Source organism: Orycteropus afer, unplaced genomic scaffold (genome assembly GCF_000298275.1).
Source record: "Orycteropus afer afer isolate SDZICR_OR568_19922 unplaced genomic scaffold, OryAfe1.0 scaffold00140, whole genome shotgun sequence".
Classification (NCBI taxonomy): domain Eukaryota; kingdom Metazoa; phylum Chordata; class Mammalia; order Tubulidentata; family Orycteropodidae; genus Orycteropus; species Orycteropus afer.
Genome location: NW_006921727.1, coordinates 4539389 through 4556145, shown reverse-complemented (window position 1 = coordinate 4556145; position 16757 = coordinate 4539389). Strand labels below are relative to the sequence as shown.

Sequence of the window (16757 nt, the reverse complement as noted above, 5' to 3'; positions counted from 1 at the left end):
AATTCGCCAATCTCTGACAATTGCTTTCATATCTTTCCAGAAGATTTCTGGAGTAGAGATACAGGTTTAAGGAAGACAGTGATAAGCAAGTCTTAAGGGCATTCTTTGACTCAATTCCCCTGGTTGATGATCTTATCGCTTTCTTTTGATTAGCATTTTCTTCCATTTTGCTTCTCATTATTCATAACACACCCATATTTTCCCATCCTAAACACCAGGAGGGGCTAAACAAACTCACTTTCCTAAGAGATGCTTCCTTCTGGTCCTTTAAAAGTAAACAGGTGTTATTTTTGTCCAAGGCTGACTTCTAATGACCCAAGGAACTGTCTGTTTTAATTTCACCCAAAACCACAAACCCATGGCCCTTACATCAGGGTTACTATGGGTCCACTTAAATAAACCAAGCAATTGAGAAGTACAGAAGAGTGCCTGGGATTCCCAAACCCAGCGAGTTACATGTATTTTAGCAACTTCTGACAACTGTACATTTATAAGAGGCAGGGGATGATTAACTACTGAGGTTTAAACAAACAATCACGGTGGTCTGCAGTCCAGCTCCAACTATGTACATTTTCTAAGCAAAAGTGCTTTTTTTTCCGTTTCCACATGGCTCATGTGGTTCAATATGCACTTAAAGAAAGAAAACAACAAAAATATGCTTCTCTGTATAGGCTTAAAAATGCAAAAAAATATGGACAGCTTCTAACTCAGATAATGGCATAAACTGTGGGAAAGAACGCAGTTGTTTTCTGGCTTATTTTTCAAAGCTCACCATTTCTACTTATGTACTAAGCTCTCTTGTTCCACTCAGTTTTTTCCTAAAAGCAATGAATGTGCCCAATTCTTTTAAAAAAGAATATTATTTTATACAACATAAAATAGGTAATATAAAATATGTGACTAACAGCCAGGTGTAAAGTTTAGTTTCGCATCATTCTTTTTATATTTCTTGGATTAATTTTCATTGGGTAAACAGAAAAACATTTTAATACTAAACTGTACTCTGGAATTAGGATTCCAGACATATATAAAGGGACAAACTTATAAAATAATTTCAATGTCATCTTAGAGCCTTTATAACTTGAAATTATGATTTTAGAAACTATTTTTTGATTACAAGACTAAATTTCTGCTAAATCTGAAAGACAAAATACCTACTCTATTCTTAAACTTACCTAGACAGTGATATTTCATGATCCTTTTAGTGTTGAATTCTCATGTCTCATAGACCCTGAACTGAGAAATATTCTTGTTACATACTTCCCTTTAAAGAGATTACTGAAGAAGGTTAGAACATATGGAACAACCCTCTCAACTATTCCTCCCTAAATAGTTTGCAGTCCTTAAGCCATTTGACTGCTAACCAGAAGGCTGGCAGTTCAAACCCACCGGCCACTCCTTGGAAGGAAGGTTGGCCAATCTACTTCCGTAGTGATACTGCCTCAGAAACCCGAGGAGGGGTCGCTATGAGTTGGATCTGACTCGCGGCAGTGAGTTTCGTTTTCTTGCTTTTAAATAGTTTGAAGGAAGCACTATAAAACCCCACTGCCATAGAGTTGATTCGACTCTAAGTGACCCTACAGGGCAGAGTAGAATTGCCATACAGTGTTTCCAAGGCAGCAAATGTTTATATAGAAACAGAATGCCTCATCCTTCTCCCATAGAGTAGCTGGTGGGTTCAGACTGCTGACCTTTTGGTTAGCAGCCCAATGCTTTAACCATAGTACCACCATAGTTCCTTGGAGGCACTATAGTGGGGTAGAATAAGATCTGGATTAAATTCTAGTTGCAACTCTGCCACTTAACTAGCTGTAGAACCACAGGCACTTTGCTGCATACTGCATATGCTCTCTCAACTCCAAAGATCTGTGTGTCTATTGAACTTTACCGGAAGCATTTCATTGGACAGCCTTGCAAGTTTTCAGTGGAATGCAAATATAAATACACACACGAACAACTATAAGATACCAATAACACTAATATCGGCTATAAAACCTACTAGTAAGATATTTTTAATAAACATGTTTTCTCTCTCCTGCTCTCTCATTCATATCCATTCATTCTCTCTCTCTCCCCCGCCCTCCCCCCCCTCCTAAAAGGCAGGCTGAAACTTTATATACTAAATTGTTCACCTATTTTTCTTCCATGAGTCTTTCTGTATGTTTTTAAGAAAATCTCAATTTTTCTATAAGGAATAATTTTATCAGAAAAAAATAACAATTGTTATTTTGATAAAAGATATGTTTTGGGTTCAAGAATATTTATACTGACCTACTTATTTTTTATAATTTGAAAAACATTAATAAAACCTTGACTGAAAGTAGGATAGAATTAACGACTTTGGCACACATCAGAGCCTACCAATGTGCACGAGGGTGTGTGAGAATTCCAAAATTGAGGCACTTAACTCATATCAGAATAATCAACCCAGACCCAGGTCTGAGCCCCTACTCCACCTCAGCTTTTGCTTATTTCCCTTTCAACTGTCAAACTCTTAGAAAGACTAAAGCACAGAACAAAGGATTTCCCCTGCAATTGAAAAACCCTTAGAGACTTAAGTACTTAACAAAGGAAACATTTTTCTCTGTGGTTAAACTAAAGATACGGAAAAAATACTTTTTCCTCTTGGAGGGAGGGTCCTGACATAAGACCCTTATCAGAAATTCTCTCTGTAGTGGTCAAGAAGTGTTTTATCTTACTGGGAAAAAAAACAAAACAAACTCACTGCCATTGATTCCAACTCACAGCGACCCCTGACCCCTCGTTGGGGTTATGAAGCCATAAATCTTTACAGAAGTGACTGCCCCATCTTCTGCAGAGCAGCTGGTAGGTTTGAACTGCTGACCTTCTGGTTAGCAGCCAAATGCCTTATCTACTACGCCACCAAAAACCAAACCAAACGCACTGCTGTCGAGTAGACTCCAACTCATAGTGACCCCTCCTTGGGTTTCTGAGGCAGTATCTCTAAGTAAGTAGATTACCCAGCCTTTCTTCCAAGGAGTGGCTGGTGGGTTTGAACCACCAGCATCTGGTTAGCAGTCAAATGCCTTAGGCACTATGCCACCAGAACTCCTTAATTACCTGTAAAACCCCCTTTAGTTCCTATTTAAACTAACCAATCCAAATAGCCCACATTCCTGTTTCCAACAAATCATTGTAAAGCCTCCCACCTCCCACTTTGAGTTGTCCTGCCTCTAGCTTCACTGAACTTGCCAATCAGAAAGTTGTATTTTTAGTTCTTGATTTTACCTCATAAAAATACCTCTGTTACTTCACCATTTTGGAGCATTTGATTTTACTTTGTGAGATTAGAGTGTCCCCAGTTTGAAGTGTTTTGAAACTTCAGTAAATCTCTATGCTTTTATTTTAACAGAATATACATTCTCACTTGTTGATAAGTTCAACCTGTGTACTTGCCTTATTATTACCTTATTTCACTAAAATAACCATAGTCAATGTCTCAAGAAAATCTTGAGATTTTGTACTTTAAAATTACAAAATATTTGTCTTGCTATGTAGGAAAGTCTTCAGTGCCAATTCTGGAATGTTCAAATAAATTGTAGGGAAAACAATTCAGTATTTTTAAGTAGTTTAATAAACTTCAAAAATAAACACACTTATGTCTCCATAATAATGCTATTGTTGTTGTTATGCACCATTGAGTTGGACCTGACTCATAGTGACCCCTCCTTGGGTTTCTGAGGAAGCATCACTATGGAAGTAGATTGCCCCCTGTTCCTTCTGAGGAGTGGCTGGTGGGTTTGAACCTCCAGCCTTCTGGTTAGCAGTCAAGTGTCTTAGGCACTATGCTACCAGAGCTCTCCCATAATAATGAGACATACAAATTCCACCAAACTCTAAACAGTCATGCAAATACATTGCTCAGGCACGAATGACCTCCCTCACAAAAATTCCTTAGGCAAGGATGTTGCTATTACTGTATTTCATCAGCTTTTGCGATTCTCGAATACAGCACTAAAATGAGGAGTGGAGCATTATGCCTTAGAATTATATAAATTACATTTTTAAGGTAACATTAGAAAATTAATTTTGGGTGTTCCTACAAAATCTATTTGTGTATCTTGCTTATGGCTTATATTAGTAAAATTAGTCATATACCTCCCCAAGCTCTGCTCTAAAATGCACTACAATGTCACATTGATCCCCACACAGAAAATCTTAGTAAGAGTTTAGTGATATATATATAAATATTCATAGAGATTGCAATAAAAGTTAAGCAAAACATGAACTATAAACTTCCATTTCTAGGACACTACTTACTGCTAACAATTTCCTGCCTATAAAACTCTCTGGAATTCCAAACGGTGTACCAGATAGGTCAGAAACTATCATTTTCCTCCTTTAGTCATCTTTGGCAAAAACTACATATTACCAACAAAATTGTTTCCTTTTAAGAAAGAATACACTCTCTCACTGCCATAGCTGCATGTATAACTGAAAATATTTACCCACATTCAGATTAGACTTAGAATAAGCCAAGACATAAAATTAGTATTAGCAATATGAATATATGTAGACAAAAACATTTTGTTTAGAGAGCAGGGCTGATTTCCCCAGAGTAAGGATAAATCTGCAAAACAATGAGGCAGATGGCTGCTAACAATGTACAGATTAGCTGTGCCCTGGCCCTCAGACATAGTCAAATTCTTTTCCAAGCCATCCTTTCATTTTTGAAGCATAACAAATGAATGGAAATACTATTAACAGACATCTTTGTTCTGATAAAGGCTCTGGGAACAAATAAGAGAAAAAGTATCGCCTAGACAACAACTCACTTGTCCTTACCTGCTGTGATCTCAGAATGGCGGCATCAATCTCCTCCACCTTCTGAGTAATGGTGTCGCTGACTAATCGGTAGCGGTCATTGTCTTCAGCCACCATTTTTTCCAGTCCTTCCCTGGCCCTCCATGGTACCAGTTCCAGTAAAGCACTGCTTACTTCATTAAGGGAATCCAATAAGACTTTATTGTTCTTTGCTTCCTTCTTCAGTTCCTGGAAATGGAATTAATATATGCATATTTGGATAACACCTAAGATTTTGAACAGACTTCCTTTCTAACTGTTCTTGGGGCTAAGAACCTTTGTACAGGCTAATACTGTGATGTAATGGTCCCATTAGTTTCAGTTAAGTTATTGTTGTTGTTGTTGTTGTTATGTGCCGTCGAGTCAGCCCCGACTCATAGCGACCCCTCCTTGGGTTTCCGAGGCAGTATCACTACGGAAGTAGGATTGCCCAACCTTCCTTCCAAGGAGTGGCTGGTGGGTTTGAACCGCCAGCCGTCTGGCTAGCAGGCAAGTGTCTTAGCCACTATGCTACCAGAGCTCCCAGTTAAGTTATAGGAAATTTTATTATTTAGAGCTATATTGCAAAAGGATAGTGTTTTCCGAAAAATCACAAAGAGCAATTTAAATGTAGTCATTTACTATTATCATCACAAGCTGTTATCTCTGAAACATAATATAAATATTAAAAAATTATGAAGCAAAACCAGGCAAGTTAACATGTATTATTCTTTGCTTTCTGGTGATAAGGTAACAGAAAAATGAAAAACGAGGAAAATCAAAGTCAGAATCAAGTGACTTCCAAAACAAGGACATACTGGCTTTAAACCATTACAGGTGAATCTTATAAGCTCATGAAGCTGACTGCACTGACTCCCTTCCACCACCATGTGATCATACTTTAGGGATGATAAAAACTGAGGCTGATATATTTGAAAATAATAGCAACTAGCATGGCAGTGATGATCTCTGCAATATAATTAAAAAACATAGGTATGTTACACTTCTACTTTATAAACAAATATTGTCTAAATTATGTGTTATCTCTGAAAGAATAGTAATTTTCATCTTTGTTTTTCTCTTTTCATCATTTTAATATACTGTGTCTGGGCTCCTAAAAGTTTAAATGTTTATCTATAGCCAACTTCTGTTGGGTCCTTGCCCACAAAGGCATCCTTTGGTCTATTGGTAATGACACGAGACAAATATCATTAAATTCCTATGTGAATAAGACTCCCTAAGTAATAACAAATGGATCCAAAATGTATAAATCAGAACATACTTTTTGCCTTGCATGTGCTTGGCTTGCTGCTTCTCCCTTCAGAACCTGAGTCTCAAATGAGCATAATTCCGCCTCCACTCTGTCCAGCCACATACAGAGCTCTTCATGTGTGGAGTGCAGCCGCTTTGCCAGCTGCAGTGCCTGCTCCAGAGTCTTGGCTACATCGGTACTCAATTTGGTAATGTCTTTGTACCTTGCTTTAATGGCTTCCAATTTATCTTGAATTATTAAAACTTCATCACCTAAAATTTCAAAGATATGTTACTTTTCATGAAAAGAAGAAAAAGGGAGTGGGATCTCTTCACACATTATTGCACACTGATGAAATTTTCTGGGGGAAAAAAGAGAGATTTTTCTAAAGATGCTTTGACCTAAGAGAAGTCTGTTTCTAAGTTTTAATTCTTCCCAGGATTTCTAGCAAATGTAAACTGCTCTGAAAATACAAATATCACAACTAGAAAAGGCTATAGTGCCTTTAGTTATGTGGGAAACAACACCTTTGCATCTATCTGTATTATGCTTTCAGTTTAGGGGTTAAAAACTGTCTGAGATCAAATATTAATTGTGGCTTAAAAGCTGATTTACTTGGACAAGATACTGAAACTCTCTGAGCCATTACACAGGTATTATTACATAGGAATATATGTTATCACATAGGGATATATGTACATATACATCCATACATTAAACATACATACATATCATCATTACATAGGGATAAGAATAGATTTACCTCATATGGTTGTTATAAAGATTCAATGAGCTTATATTTGTTAAATGCTCAGAACAGTGCGTGGCATGTGTATGTATATATATATATGTGTATTCATGTATCTGTGTAAATACATAGGTATTACATATATGTATATGTGTGTGCAGATAGATGTTAAAAATAATAAACTCATCTGCATTATTTCAGTGTATCTTCACTTGGATCAACCTCATATTTTCAGACACACACAAAATTGTGCCCTGAGGTTTAGAATCTTAGATTAAAGCTACAGATACTTCACTGAATTTCTCCAGCTCATGATGAATAATGCTTAACTCACCACACACATAAATGTTACACAGGATACAAGTTTGGTAAGACTTTCCTATGGCCAAAGAGAATCACTGAAACAAATTAGCTGTTCTAAGATCAACTTGTGTAGATATAAAACCAAATATTTTTCTTAGTGAGTTCAAACACAGAGAAAGGAAGCAAGAATACAGCCACAGTGTATGTCATTATAATGCAATCTAGCCAAAAGGGAAAAAAAAAACAAAACTCTCTAACCTATGTGCTCATCTTGAACAATTGCCTTCAAGAAGTGGAAAACTAATGTAACTCCCTCACAGTCTTCTCAGACCATGTCCTATGCCAAAGCGCTTTAATGTTATGAGTAATGCACAAACCTCCATTAAGAATTCCAGTGAGATCATGAGAAAGAAGTGAGACTGTATTTCAAAACTCTCCTTGATTGGTCTTGAAAGCATTCTCCAGAATGAAGTCTTGGAGTAGCCCTAAAATTATAAATTTTTCCCCTACCCCTAAAACATTTTAAAAGCAATACAGAATACTTGATTACTTGACTTGAAAGGCATCTCACCTGTTGTTTGTTTAAGCAGTTCTAAACCATTTAATAATGCCTGATCAACATTTTGTTTCCTGAGTTGGATGTCTTCTTGCAGAACCTAAAAATACAAGTACCATTTTTATGTAGAGAAAAATATAAAACATTTTTTGATTAGCATTAGCATCAATTTATCTTAGAAAACTTTAAGGTTTCATAGAGATATAGTTGAGCAAGCACTTCACATTTTCAAATATTCATTATTGTTCCATGTTTACCCACTTCTCTGTGCACCACTGTGACCCACAGCTCATGTTTATCTACTATAATTCACAACACTCTCCCTTTTCAGAACATACTTAGGACTCTATGGAAATGGGGTATGTGGAGATGTTTGAGTACTGGTTAATTATAAGACTTTGTATGCAATAAAAAATCAACAAAATGAAAAGTAAAAAATGTAGCTAATTAAATTCAATCTCTTTTTAAATTTGATTTAACAAACAATAATGTATATGTACAGCCAAAGTCTTTCTGGGTATACAAATTCATCTAAACCATAATGAACATAAAATAACAGAGATATAAAGAAGACTGAGAAAATAATGATACCAGAAATAAAAAATAAAATAAAATAAATCAAAATACCCGAAGTTCAGATTGCTGCTTCCACAGCCCCTCAGTGCTGTAATCCTGGACTGACAGCTTGCTTAGTTTGTCATGCACTTCATTCAGCCAGTTCATCAGCTCAACTTCATCTTCCCCAAAAATCTTAGCATTACATAAGGCCTGCTGGAGAAGCTCAGACCTGCTGTGACTTTTCTCTTGAATCTCAATGTACCACACTTGAGAAGAGTCTAATTTATTCTGTACCATATCTTTATCCTCCCTGGAGCTCAAAATCTTTAAGGACTGGCCAATGCTAACAGCCTGGTGTAAATGTTTACTGTGATTGATGATGTCATCTTCTAAGGCCTAAATAAAGTTAAAATAAAGAAAGAAGAAAAACAAAAAGAATGGACAAATAAAAATGAAAACATAAATGGAACTAAGGAATGGCATATAAAGTGAATTTAGTTTGTAATGATGTTTAACAATAGTACAAAACTCAACTTTATGTCACAAACACACAAATCAAAGGGAAAACTGAATCTTACTAGCATGTGATTAATAACTTACTTTGTGCTGCGCAATTTGTTCCTCAAGTTTAGGTGCTTGGGTTCCTATGGGTTCAGAATTCGCAAGTCTTTTTTCTATGGTTGTAAGCCATTCATTCAGCGGTTCTAAGGTTTCATGAAATTGCTGGGCTACCACTGAGATACCTTCCAACTGACGATTCCTTTATATAAATATGCCAAGATAAAGGTCATTTAGGGATGAAGAATGTGTGAAATATTCAACAAAAACCTTCAGTCATGCTCCTGCATCTTCCTCTAAAATTTTTTTTGGAGAGCTCATCTAAGGCTAAAATTAAAATCTGTAGCACTTAAAAGACACATTAAATTAGTTCCTTTATGAAATAAAATTAAACTTGAACAAAATAACTTCAATGACCTAAAGTTCATGATAATCTTGAGCAACCTTTGATTGTAAGGAGCTGTAATCATTATTACTAATGATAATAACAGTAACAACAGTAATATTATTCTAATAATAATAACAATGGTAATATTAGCCATTTATTTATTGAGTAACTTGTCTATGCTAAGGAGCTCTGGTGGTGTAGTGCCTAAGGCACTTGACTGCTAACCAGAAGGATGGAGGTTCAAACCCACCAGCCACTCCTCGGAAGGAAGGTTGGGCAATCTACTTCCGAAGAGATACTGCCTCGAAAACCCAAGGAGGGGGTCACTATGAGTTGGATCTGTCTCGAAGGCAGTGAGTTTAGTTTTTTTTTTTTTTTTTTGGTCTATGCTAAGCTCTGTTTTAAGTGCTTATATGTTAACTAATATAATCAGAGCAACAATTGCTGAGATTGCTTTGACAAAATGGTCAAAACCGTATCAAATTTTTAAGAATATACAGTTTTTCACTCCAGAAGAATTAACAATGATTCATACTTTATTATAGAATAAGTATGTTGTTGTTGTTGTTATTTGCCATGGAGTCGGCCCGACTCATAGCGACCCCTCCTTGGGTTTCCGAGGCAGTATCGCTACAGAAGTAGGAATGCCCAACCTAATAAGTATAGAAAGGTGTATTTTCTAAAAGTAATAATACTTGATAATCTTTTATGGAGGAGCTCTGGTAGCATAGTGCACTTGACTGCTAACCAGAAGGCTGGCGGTTCAAACCCACCAGCCACTCCTTGGAAGGAAGGTTGGGCAATCTACTTCTGTAGTGATACTGCCTCGGAAACCCAAGGAGGGGTTGCTATGAGTCATGTCTGCCTCAATGGCACATAACAACAACAACAATTTTTTATGGATTAAAATATGAATAGAAGAAAATAGTTCTTGAACTTTTACTTCTAATAGAGTTTGAAATGTTTTTAGAAAACATTTATTTATTGAGCACTTGTCTACATGATGGAACTCTGGTGGCATAGTGCTTAAGGCATGTGACTGCTAACCAGTTTCCTCTTTTTTCTAGGACAAGTGATTTTGCTGGTCTATATAAAGAGAACCCGATTCATTATCAGATACTGTACATCATTCCTATTGGGGCCAAGAGTTCTTTCTGTCTTAATTTTTCATCATGTTTAATTTTTAGGGAATGATAAATTACTTTACTCTGGGGACAAAGAGAATTATAGAAAATTGGCACATGGTACTGAATATAATTTTGGGACCATTATTATCATATACTGTATACATATTATGTGAATAATTTAAAATATACTTTCAGTTGAAATACATTTGATTATGGAAAAAAATAGGAATCAAATTACTATCTTGTTTCTCATTTTTAGCTCATCACTATCTGTAACTCTTTTATTCTAAATTAAAATATTCAATCATCCAGAATCAATGGAAACAACTATTCTGTGATTAGATATAATTTAGTATGATTTAAATTATAAGTAGTAAATTTCCATGTAAATCATATGACCTACAACCCTCCATTACACCATTGTGAGGAATGTTTTTGGAAAAGCAAACTAGTTATAGTAGTAAAGCAAAGAGATTTAGACATTCATTTGTTTATTTAAAAATATATACTGAGAGTATACTGCACTGGAGCCAGAGCATAATGTACGAAGGGCATTACGTGGAAGAATTCTCGATCTGTGAACACACATTACAGGGCAATATGAGTCTTTTAGTTTCCTCAGAAGTACCTCATTCTGTGGTTCCAAAATTAGAGCTAGCTCTATTTCAAAACTCGAGATTATACAAATCTTTCTCTTCACCATTCCTGTTTCAGAGAAGGTAGAGATTTGTGTAACACACTCATTCTGTTCAGTGGTTCACCTGTTTTCAACTCAACCAGTCTATGTGGCTACACTTCAATAGAGCTACTACTTAACATCGGTCCATGTGGTGCCAATGCTGAAAGTGAGGAAATGTTGGTGAAGATTTTATAATAAAAATAATCCTGAGAACAAAAGCCCAGTGGAACAAAGTTCTCGGCTTCTTACTCTTAATAAATTTTGAGGACCCTCCCACCTGCCTCATTTCCTACTAACTCCTACTCTTCTTTTAGAACATAGCTTAGCTGTCACTTCCTGCTCTGAGAATAGGTTCTTCCTATTAGATGGGGCAATCTACTTTGGTAGTGATACTGCCTCGGAAACCCAAGGAGGGGTCGCTATGAGTCGGGTCCGACTCATCAGCATACAACAACAACAACAATTACATGCACACATAACACCCTGTACTTTTGCACTGAAACACTCACCACATTTTTCATTGTTTTTCAATGGCTATAAAACCCTACTAGACTGTACCCCTAGCTGAGGGCAGAGATAATCTGTTCCAGTTACCCCCCATAACCCAAGGCCTAATTCTGTGTCTATGCATGTAATAACTACTTAATAAACAAATAAATATATTGCCCCTAAGGTATATGAGTTTCTCAAGACAGAGTTGTTATGTATTTGTTGAGTACAAGCCACCACCACTAGAGGAATTAGAGAGAACCACCACAGTGCTTGTCACCTATGTTCACATACATGATAAATGCAGGAAAAGAGTAATTTGAATAAAAGAATTACCAAAATAGAAAATCAGTATTAAGGTCACTACTACTCTTTCAAAAGAACTGGAAGTATTTCAGTTACCTAGTTTCAGCTTTATTAAGCAATGTCTCCCATCTACTATCCAAGAGACTCAGCTGTTTCAAAATCTTCACTTTATCTGCAGGTTCTGCTGTGTTAGCAATTTTTTCTCCTTCTCGTTTGATTACCTCCACAGTAGATTTGCGGTCATCCAACAGTCTCTGGAGAAGCTTGGGACAAAACATTAAATGTCAACAAAGGCAAAGGAATAATTATATTAACATAACAAAATCCACCAAACCCACCTCCACTGAGTTGATTCCAACCCAAAGTGACCCGGTAGAATAGACTAGAACTGCCCCACAGGATTACCAAAGCTGTAAGTCAATATGAAAGCAGAATGCCTCATCTTTCTCCAACAGTGGCTGGTGGGTCACACCACCGACTTTTGGTTAGCTGAATGCTTTAACCACTGTGTCACCAGGGCTCCTTAATCAACATAGGATATCATATTCTAAGAACTTATAATGTATTGCAAAAATGTGTATTTTACATAGATACACATATGAAACTATCTGAGAAGTGGCATTTAAAAAATAACTCATTTTGTTTAATACAGATTATTAATACTATGTCAGACACTATGGTAGGGACTTTTCATAGTAGAGAAAACTAATATTGGTAAGGCCACTAATCTCTTTAATATTAATTTCTGAATATAAAACAATAGCACAGAGGTGATTTTTAGGATAACTCCACTGACATAACAACAATAACCACCACTGACTTTAGGGACAGTGAGAAATCTCCACTACTATAATGAAATGGAGATACCTTAACTATTCAAAGATTATTTGCCCTGTTAGGATAAAAATGATTATTATGAATCATCACTGTTTTCAAAGCCTTCTCTCATGTTAAATAACATATTATAGACAAGGAGGTTGAGACTTTGAGAGGTTAAAAACCTTGTCAACTTCATAAAGTTAGTGAGGCTAAAATTAGTGGCCAAGTTTTCTGTCTTTTGGCTCCTTTTACTAGGTGGGACTACCTCGTAAAATCCTCTATGAGGATGAAAACTAAAAATGAGCTTGTAAATATCATTTCCAAAGGAATAGAGGGTAGAGCATGTCAGAAATCTCCAAAGCCAGCTAAATAAGTCTAATATTTCAGGATTTAGCAGCAGGAACAGAAAAAAATAAATAAATAAATAATAATAATAAAGCATTCCAAGAAGTCTAGAATGGAATATTTGATAGAGCCAGCCAAACTCAGGATAACCTTGCTCTAATCTAATTAAAACAAATATGTTGTGAGCAAGTACTATACACAGGCACTGTGTTAACAGCAATGAAGGTGGCACATGGGTATAAAACACTAAATTATTACGCCCTCAATCTGGTCTTGACTGATGGGTAATGGGTAAAAGATTAGACAGTTATCCAGAAGCAACAAACTAAAAGAGCATTCTCTCACTTTCATTTTGAGATCAAAACACTCAAAAAAAGAGGTAAAGTAGGAACATGTTTATAAAGAAAGGTAAGAAACAAACACTCTTGACAAAGGCTAGAGCCATTATATAATCAAAGTAAAATAGGGGCTTATGCAGCAGAGGAAGCAATTAAGTGGATCACTTTTGATAAACTTTATCAGCAAATCCTCCAGCAATTAAGAAAGCAAAACCAACAAACATCTTTTGTTTGCTAAACATAGCTCATCAACTCTGAAAGAGTAATAGAGGTTTGAATTAAATTGAGAATGGTAAGTTATATTATTTAATATTATAAGACTCCAATGTGTTTCCAGTTATGTTTCTTTAATCCTTACCTCTAAATCTATTTGTAATAAGTGTAATTTCCCAATATGCTGAAGTTTTCAACAAAGATGTTCTGAGAAAGTATATTGATTATAATAATTAAATTAAACATTTTACTCTGCTCCCTTCTTTTTAACGTTCTCAAATCAGAAAAACAAATTTACCCTTATTTCATTTCAAGTCATGGCTGACACATAGTATGGATAATGTCAGTAAAGGCTTCCCAACTAACCACCATCAGGACATGGACCCAAAATTGTACATGGTCACAAGAAGTAGTTTCATCCCTCTAAGAGTGTTTCTTCCCAACTTGGTCCTTTTTAGAATAGTGTTAAAAAAATTTAAAAGTATATTCCTTCATATAGATGAATCAAATATTTGCCTCTTTAGTTTAGGTTGAAACCTAAGAAACTACTGATACTTGAGCTAAAGAGAAGGCAATCTCATATGAATCAATCTAACATGTAAGAGAATAATGTCCAAATGTCACCTTTTCAGGAAGGCTTTCCTTGACTATCTTATCTAAAACTGCACACTACCTTGCCCTCCTCTCTAGTACTTCCTGCTCCCTAATCCCTTCTCCACCATTTCCTAATTTCTATCCCCATGCCCTGCTTTGTTTGTCACTTTCTACGTTATGATTTTCTGATTTACTTTATTGTATCTCTCTCTCCACTTGTGCCTCCCCTTCTCATTAGCCTTTAAACTCCATGAGGAGCTTTTATCTTTTTTTACACAGTGATGTAGTTCCAGCACCTGGAACAGTGACTGACCCATGATACCAGTCTAAATATTTGTTGAACGATTAACAGAATACTGTCTAGAGTAGCAATGACCAGTAGCCAGGATATCCTATTAATATAAACAGAGCACCAGGAAAATTTTTACTCTCATTATTAAAATTTAATACGAAACACAACGTAAGCATCACTTAATTTACCTTTTGCTCTTGTATCTGGGCCTTCACCACTTTGAACTCAGCTGACGGGGGTTTCTGATTGGCCACCAGCTCCTCAGTGTCTACCATCCAGCTGAGCAGAGACTCCAGGGCATCCTGGAACCTCCCACAGTGCAGCAGGGCCTCCTGAAGCTGGGCTGCTCGCTGAGCCACCTGCAAAGTTCCCATTGTTTCAACTTGTTTGTTTGTCTCATGAGATAATGAAATCTTCCCATCAGCCACCATTATTCATGCTTGTTTTCTTACTTGGTCACCAATTTTCTTTTCCCTTTCATTTAAAATTTACCCAAAGCACTGACACTGGGCAGGCCAAAGGCGGAAGGGAATCAAACTGTAGCATCTAAGCCATGAAAATAAGATTACCATCTGAAACAGTCAATGAAGACAACTGAAGCTTTCAGATTTTAGAAATATCTGGTAAATTCATGATTAGCAATGAAAGATTAAAATATTTCTAGGTTACTGAAAAACACAATGCATTTTTATCATAATCCTTGGTATTCTTTTTTCATTTCCTACTCATGAATATCAGAAACACTGATTGAAAGACTGTCATTAAAAAATCGATTAAAGCAGAGAGAATCAGAATTACCTTTTACTAGGCAAACTAACTAGAAAGTATCCAATTAAATTCTGCTAGCTTCAAGTTCTAGAGTTCTTTTTCAACAAACCAGTGCCTTTGTCTTCTAGTTAAAGGAGTCTCTGTGTCCCACATCGAGATATCCTATTGCCCTTCTCATAGATCTTTTCCTTTTGGACTGAAAAAGTAGTTGGCAAGCTACTTTAAGCACTATGAAATATATTTACACCTGACACTGCATTCTAATTGTGTTTAAGGGGCAAAGCAATATGAAACAGATTCTAAAGAATGATAAATGTAGTTTTAAGACTTGGAAACTGCTTGAGATTTCAACAGAGGGAGAAAAACAGCAAAAACCAGATTAACACTGTCATCCCATGACAATATTCTCATAATTGAATATGTCACATAAAAAACTGTCACTACATCTTTTCTTATTCCTTAATATAGCAGAGCATAATTGCCAGTATTTTCTCTCCTGGAAATTCAGGGATAAATAGGACCTACCTCTTAAAAGGAAACTAATAATTTGAGTTGAAGGTCTACAGTAGGAATGGCAAACTCTAAGTCTAGAGCTGACAGAGTACCTTTGGTTTGCACACTGGTGACTTTATACAGTGTGAAATTAGTTGCCACCACTTGAAAACTGGAAACTTTCACATAAAAAGTGAGATTTACAGGTACTTTTGAAAGTTAGTAGAATATTTTTCAAAAGTGAGCCTACATCCCTATATAGCAATGATTTGCTAGAGTAAGGTACCAACTTACCCTTAGAGGTGTGTGTGCTTTCTCAGCGCAGAGTCATGGGTCATAGGCCACCTGCCATCACACCTTTTTCCATAAAAGTTAAGAAGTGACCTGTTTCATCCATGTCACTTCTTTAACTTATGCTTCTAACCTTATTTCTGTTGGCATTTGAATTTGAGGCCTCTAGTTTATAGCAAAATAAAAAAGTAGACATCTTTGGGAAGTTCAGCAGGTATAAATATGATTATTGGTCACAATGAATGCTAGTGAATAATATTCAATAAAAGCAATAAGAAAGGTGTTATAAGATTACCTTCTTGTTGAGAGTTTTCCACCGTGTGTTGACATCGTCAAGGTCATGCTCCAAACCCTTTGTACTGGTGCTTTTAGCAGCACTCTGAATAAGGCCTTGACCTAACCAGTTTACATCTTGCTGTTTAACCTGCAAGGGTTCAATCTCTTCTTTCTGGAATACCTGCAATTAGAACAACAATAATTATGTGAATTATAGTTTCTAACAACCACCAAAGATAAACATTTTTAGTGATTAGGTATTAGAAACTATCAATTATTACAGAGGTAAAGATTATTTCTGTTGCCTATTCATAATAATAGCAAGAGTAGACTAAATAATAAATTCAAAGTATTATCAAAAGTGTTCAGGAATAGTGAAGGAAGCTATTCTAAATATATTTAATTCTAAGTATATTGCTTTAATATCACAGCACTAGAAATTTCCTATCATTCCAATTTGACTCTAGCAAAAGATTCACAGAAAATGCTAAAGGGAAAAATGATAAGATGGACTGAAGATGTGTTTTATTGGGCAAGGAATCCTTACAGGCTTAACTAAGGA

At 36.0% G+C, this 16757-nt stretch overlaps 1 protein-coding gene across 1 annotated transcript in view; it reads right to left on the bottom strand.

Moving 5' to 3' along the window:
- The window catches only part of DST (dystonin), a 614637-nt gene that overhangs the window by 71190 nt on the left and 526690 nt on the right, over positions 1–16757 (bottom strand). Inside the window, exons 63-70 of the mRNA XM_042781628.1 lie at positions 16215–16376; positions 14557–14727; positions 11864–12030; positions 8821–8980; positions 8290–8616; positions 7678–7762; positions 6086–6327; positions 4807–5013 (exon numbers count right to left, since the gene is read on the bottom strand). Of these exons, the coding sequence (XP_042637562.1) occupies positions 4807–5013; positions 6086–6327; positions 7678–7762; positions 8290–8616; positions 8821–8980; positions 11864–12030; positions 14557–14727; positions 16215–16376 (1521 nt within the window). The remainder of the gene's footprint in view (positions 1–4806; positions 5014–6085; positions 6328–7677; positions 7763–8289; positions 8617–8820; positions 8981–11863; positions 12031–14556; positions 14728–16214; positions 16377–16757) is intronic.